This window comes from Schistocerca nitens, unplaced genomic scaffold (genome assembly GCF_023898315.1).
Source record: "Schistocerca nitens isolate TAMUIC-IGC-003100 unplaced genomic scaffold, iqSchNite1.1 HiC_scaffold_519, whole genome shotgun sequence".
Taxonomy (NCBI): domain Eukaryota; kingdom Metazoa; phylum Arthropoda; class Insecta; order Orthoptera; family Acrididae; genus Schistocerca; species Schistocerca nitens.
The window spans coordinates 640,095-647,027 of record NW_026046052.1 but is presented as its reverse complement, the minus strand read 5'-3'; the positions used below and the strand labels follow the sequence as shown (position 1 = coordinate 647,027).

Below are 6,933 nucleotides of genomic sequence, written 5' to 3'. Positions count from 1 at the left end.
GCCAACATTCGCGCCCCTTTCTCACAAAATTGCCCGCCGCAAACAAAACGGGCGCCGCCTGCGCAACATCGGCACCGGCCAACCGAGCGCCGCCGCCCCTCGCCGCTTACGCGAGGGGGGCTGACCGCCGTCCGCAACTACAGACACACCGAATCTGCCTCCAAGCACACACGACAGCCGACCTCCTACATTTATACGCCGCAAGCCACCCAACGGTGTGTGGCGGAGGGCACTTTTTACGTTACGTGCCACTGTCGTCATTGCCTCCCTTTGCCGTTCCAGTCGCGTATGGTTCGCGGGAACAACGACTGTCTGAAAGCCTCCGTGCGCGCTCGAATCTCTCTACTTTTACTACATTCGGGATCTCCTCGGGAGGTATATACGTACGGGGAAGCAATATATTCGATACCTCATCCGGAAACGCACCCTCTCGAAAACCTGGCGAGCAAGCTACACCGCGATGCAGAGAGCGCCTCCCTTGCAGAGTCTGCCACTTAACTATCACGGTTACCACATAACCCTGTGACGAAACGTTGGACCTTTCTCTATCTCCTCCGTCAACCCGACCTGCTACGCATCCCACACTGGTGGGCAACACTCACGTATGGGTCGGTCGAACGCGTGTTTTTGTAAGCCACCTCCTTTGTTGATGGACTACATTTTTGCTAAGCATTCTCCCAGTGCATCTCAACCTGGTACCCGCCTTACCAACAATTACTTTTATCTGATCATCATTCCACTTCCAAATCATTCCGCACGCATACTCCCAGATACATATTTTACAGACGTCACAGCTACCAGTGTTTGTCCCGCTATCATATAATCAATCATACAATAAACGATCCTTCTTTCTGTATATTCGCAATACATCACATTTGTCTATGTTAAGGGGACAGTTGCCACTCCCTGCACCGGGTGCCTATCCGCTGCCGATCGTCCTGCAACCTCTCTGTATACTACATCTACATCTACATCTACATCTATACTCCGCGAGCCACCTTACGGTGTGTGGCGGAGGGTACTTATTGTACCACTATCTGATCCCCCCTTCCCTGTTCCATTCACGAATTGTGCGTGGGAAGAACGACTGCTTGTAAGTCTCCGTATTTGCTCTAATTTCTCGGATCTTTTCGTTGTGATCATTACGCGAGATATATGTGGGCGGTAGTAATATGTTGCCCATCTCTTCCCGGAATGTGCTCTCTCGTAATTTCGATAATAAACCTCTCCGTATTGCGTAACGCCTTTCTTGAAGTGTCCGCCACTGGAGCTTGTTCAGCATCTCCGTAACGCTCTCGCGCTGACTAGATGTCCCCATGACGAATCGCGCTGCTTTTCGCTGGATCATGTCTATCTCTTCTATTAATCCAACCTGGTAAGGGTCCCATACTGATGAGCAATACTCAAGAATCGGACGAACAAGCGTTTTGTAAGCTACTTCTTTCGTCGATGAGTCACATTTTCTTAGAATTCTTCCTATGAATCTCAACCTGGCGCCTGCTTTTCCCACTATTTGTTTTATGTGATCATTCCACTTCAGATCGCTCCGGATAGTAACTCCTAAGTATTTTACGGTCGTTACCGCTTCCAATGATTTACCACCTATGGCATAATCGTACTGGAATGGATTTCTGCCCCTATGTATGCGCATTATATTACATTTATCTACGTTTAGGGAAAGCTGCCAGCTGTCGCACCATTCATTAATCCTCTGCAGGTCTTCCTGGAGTACGTACGAGTCTTCTGATGTTGCTACTTTCTTGTAGACAACCGTGTCATCTGCAAATAGCCTCACGGAGCTACCGATGTTGTCAACTAAGTCATTTATGTATATTGTAAACAATAAAGGTCCTATCACGCTTCCTTGCGGTACTCCCGAAATTACCTCTACATCTGCAGATTTTGAACCGTTAAGAATGACATGTTGTGTTCTTTCTTCTAGGAAATCCTGAATCCAATCACAAACCTGGTCCGATATTCCGTAAGCACGTATTTTTTTCACTAAACGTAAGTGCGGAACCGTATCAAATGCCTTCCTGAAGTCCAGGAATACGGCATCAATCTGCTCGCCAGTGTCTACGGCACTGTGAATTTCTTGGGCAAATAGGGCGAGCTGGGTTTCACATGATCTCTGTTTGCGGAATCCATGTTGGTTATGATGAAGGAGATTTGTATTATCTAAGAACGTCATAATACGAGAACACAAAACATGTTCCATTATTCTACAACAGATTGACGTAAGTGAAATAGGCCTATAATTATTCGCATCTGATTTATGACCCTTCTTGAAAATGGGAACGACCTGTGCTTTCTTCCAGTCGCTAGGTACTTTACGTTCTTCCAGAGATCTACGATAAATTGCTGATAGAAAGGGGGCAAGTTCTTTAGCATAATCACTGTAGAATCTTAAGGGTATCTCGTCTGGTCCGGATGCTTTTCCGCTACTAAGTGATAGCAGTTGTTTTTCAATTCCGATATCGTTTATTTCAATATTTTCCATTTTGGCGTCCGTGCGACGGCTGAAGTCAGGGACCGTGTTACGATTTTCCGCAGTGAAACAGTTTCGGAACACTGAATTCAGTATTTCTGCCTTTCTTCGGTCGTCCTCTGTTTCGGTGCCATCGTGGTCAACGAGTGACTGAATAGGGGATTTAGATCCGCTTACCGATTTTACATATGACCAAAACTTTTTAGGGTTCTTGTTTAGATTGTTTGCCAATGTTTTATGTTCGAATTCGTTGAATGCTTCTCTCATTGCTCTCTTTACGCTCTCTTTACGCTCTTTTACATACAGCACATCATCCGCGAAACGACGCATGGAACGTCCGGCACTATCTACTAGCTCATTTATATGATATGAATTGTGAAAAGCAATGGTCCCATAACACTCCCCCGTGGCACGCCAGGGGTTACTTTAACGTCTGTAGACGTCTGTCTCTCCATTGATAACAACATGCTGTGTTCCGTCTGCTAACATCTCGTCAATCCAGCCACACAGTTGGTCTGATATTCTGTAGACTCTTACGTCGTTTATCAGGCGACGGTGCGGAGCTGTATCGAACGCCTTCCGGACGTCAACGACAATGGCATCCACCTGGGAGCCTGTATCTCATATTTTCTGGGTCTCATGCGCAAATAAAGCGAGCTGGGGGTCTCACACACGATCGCTGTTTCCGGAATCCAACATGGATTCCTACATAGTAGACTCTGGAGTTTCCACAAACGACATGATACTCGAGCAAACAACATGTTCTACAACACATCGACGTCAGAGATATGGGTCTATGGTTTTTGCGCATCTGCTCGACGACTGGGACTACCTGTGCTCTTTTCCAATCATTTGGAACCCTCCCTTCCTCTCCAGAGACTTGCGGTACACGGCTGTTAGAAGGGGGGCAGGTTGTTTCGCGTACCCTGTGTAGGAATCGCGAATTGGTAATCCCGTCGGGTCCGGCGGACTTTCCCATTCCTCCTTGGACACTTATTTCGATGTCAGCCGGTTTCTCGTTCGTGCGAGCATTTAGAGACGGAACTGCAGTGCGGTCCGTCCTCTGTGAAACAGCTTTGGAAACAGGTGTTTAGGTATTTCACAGCTTTACGCGTGTCATCCTCTGTTTCAATGCCATCACCATGCCGGAGTGTCTGGATATGCTGTTTCGAGCCACTTACTGATTCAACGCAAGACCGGAACGTCCTAGCATTTTCTGTCAACGTCGGTACATAGGGTTTGTTCTACTTTCGAATTCACTGAACGCTTCACGCATAGCCCTCCTTACGCTCACACTTTGGACATCGTTTAGCTTCTGTTTGTCTCGGAGGTTTTGGCTGCGTTTAAACTTTGGGTGAAGCTCTCTTTGCTTTCGCAACAGTTTCCTAACGTTGTTGTTGTAGTATACCACGGTGGGTTTTTTTTCCCATCCCTCACAGTTCGACACTCGGCACGTACCTGTCTAAAAACGCATTTTTACCATTGCCTTGCACTTTCTCCATGAACACTCAACATTGTCAGTGTCGGAACAGGCATTTGCCTTTTCATCTGTCGGGTCGTCTGCAAATCTGCCTTCTATTACTCTTGCTAGCCAAAACAGATAGATACACCGTCCTCCCTGCAACGGCCTTATGATCACTGCGTCCCTGTTCTGCACATACAGAGTCGAAACACGTTCGGGTCTGTTTGTCATCCGTAGGTCCACGATGTTATCTCCACGAGTCGGTTCTCTGTTCATTTTGCTCGAGGTGATTTTCGGACAGTGCACTCAGTATAATGTCACTCGATGCTCTCTGTCCCCCTACCACCCGTCCTGAACATCATCTGAGTGTCCCAGTCTATATCGGGTAAATTGAAATCTCCACCTAAGACCCTAACATGCTGAGGAAAATGTATGTGAAATGTGTTTCCAAAATCCGTCTCTCCGTTGTTCTGCCACTAATGCTGCTGCGTCGGGAGGTCGGTCAAAGGAGCCAATTATTATTAAACCTAGCTCGGTTGTTGGGTGTAACCTCCACCCACAATATTTCACAGGAACCATCCACCTCTACTTCACTACAGGATCAAAACTACTACTCAAACAGCGACGAACACACCACCACCGGTTGCATGCAATCGAGCCTTTCTAAAACACCGTCTGTACCTTTGTGACAATTTCGGCAGAATTTATCCCTGGCGTCAGCCAGCTTTCTGTACCTTATCACGATTGCAGAGCTTCGGTGCTTTCTCTGTCAGCGCTTGCGGTTCCGGTACTGTACCAACGCAGCTTCGACAGTTGACAATTAACAAACGATACCGATTGCTGCTTGGTCCCCGCACCCGTTGAGGCTGCTGTTGCCCCCTTTCTGTACTTGCCCAAGGCCATCTAACCTAACAAAACCGCCCAGCCCACGCCACACAACCCCTGCTACCCGTGTAGCCGCTTGTTGCGTGTAGTGCTCTCCACCTAAGACTATAACATGCCTTCGACATTCGCAGTGTACAACACCTTAGGTTAGGGTTGGCGTCGCTTGGGTTAGGTTAGGTTACGTTAGGTGGACGTGGGTTAGGTTAAGGGTTAAAGTTAGGTTAGGCGTCAAAGTTAGGTTAAGCGTTCGGACGTGAGGCGTCAGGTGGCCGCACCTACCTTACGGCCGGACATCTTAGGTTAGGCTAAGGGCGCCGAGGTCACGTTACGTTCACCTTCGGGCGCCACACGTAGCTGTCACAGGTAGGTAGTAGTTCGGTCGGTCGGTCGTCGGCAAGCCGCAAAAAACTACAGACGACGTCGACAACAAGACCGAGCAGGAGGCAGATATATACCGAGCGCCAAAGAGACCGACCACACACACACACACACACACACACACAAAACAACAAACACCACCCACCGGCCAAAGGGGCACCAAAAAAACCCACAAAGCCGAGCACCACACGTCGCGACCAGAGGCAACCCGCAACCGCAACGGCGCTTTCCGCACCGGGCCGGATGCACGTACGACAACACCGCTACCCGTACACAAGGCCTCCCATTGCACACAGCCGCTCTGTGTTCAACATCATCAATGGCGCGCCCGCGGCTCGTCGCGGTCGCAGCCATGACGCCGCCGCCACTTTTGCACCAACACATTCACGCACCGCAAAACAGCTCGCCGACCCACCGACACAGCACAGCCGACAAACAAAAACAACCGCGGCGGCGGCAACAAAACAAAACAAACACCTCGCACCAAGCGTCCGACAGAAAACAAACGGACAGGCACACAGGCCTCTGCTAACGACCACGACACAGCGGCACGCTGCCCCTTTCCCGCCACTCTCGATTCACAGCGCACGCGACCCCGTCGTCGACGACGACACGCGACGGGCTCGCTTCCCGCAACCTACACCTTTCCGCCACTACGCACGGCTCCACCCGACGCCCGTCGCAACGGCACTACTGCACGCACTATCACCCCCGCCGCCGCCGCCGCCGCCGCCGCCTCCTCCTCTCTCCCCCTTCCCGTACACAACAACACAGCCAAAAACACACTCACGACCCAAACATAACAACATGGCACGTGCATCGGCGCACACCCCCAACCAGTCACCGTCGACACAACCACACGCAAGGCACGGAAAAACCGGCGTCCTTCCACGTTGCCATCAAAGCAGCACAAACAACCACACAGGAGGAACCACCAACAACTGCCGGCCGGCCGGCAACCACCAAACGCACATTCCCGCTCGCCACCACACACCTCTCGGCAGCCGTTTCGCAAAGACATGACATGACATGACGCGACATCATCGCATCACGGGCGACGCACGCACACCGACCCACTTTCCCGCCCGTCTCTCTCTCTCTTTTTCTTCCGACGCCTTCGGCCGAGCACACACGTACGTGGCACAACGCCCAACACAGTCACACACAGTCGACAGGCGCACGCCCAGGCACGCAACGACGCAGCGCAGCAAAGGCGCCCGCGACACATACCTCCTCTCCCGTCTCGCCGCCGACCGCCAGCCAGCCACTCGCAATGTGCACTGGCCAACCGGACACACGTCCACCGCGCCGCCTCCGACCACCCGCCAGGGGGCGCTCACGTCCGCGACAACAGCGCGGCCCGCCGCCGGGCGGGCCCAGCCCGGCCCAGGCGGCGCGCGCTGCTCTGCACTCGGCGCGCCGCGCCACACATCCTGCTGCAGACCGGGCTCGTCTCTCTGTACGCGTCTGCGTCTGCCCGCATCTCATCTTCCTGCGCATCAACACAAACGAGGCCACGTGAGCAAACCCCCGTCACAACGCCACATCACGCACTGCCTTGTCGACCGCCTAAATAAATGCACTCACCCACCAGCCATCCGCTTCGTCCTCTTCTTGCTTACTCGTTGTTCGTCGTTGTTGCTGCTGCACCAGCACCAGCACCAGCACCGGCGGCGGCGGCGGCGGCGGCGGCGGCGGCGGCGGCGGCGGCGGCGGCGGC

General features: G+C 51.9%; 1 protein-coding gene across 1 annotated transcript; it reads left to right on the top strand.

Annotated features, from left to right (window-relative positions):
• Positions 1-5,456: 5,456 nt before the first annotated feature.
• LOC126232522 (uncharacterized) lies at positions 5,457-6,236 on the top strand. Its single transcript, XM_049942767.1, has one exon. The coding sequence runs from the start codon at positions 5,457-5,459 to the stop codon at positions 6,234-6,236; it is 780 nt and encodes a 259-aa protein (XP_049798724.1).
• The last annotated feature ends 697 nt before the right edge of the window (positions 6,237-6,933 follow it).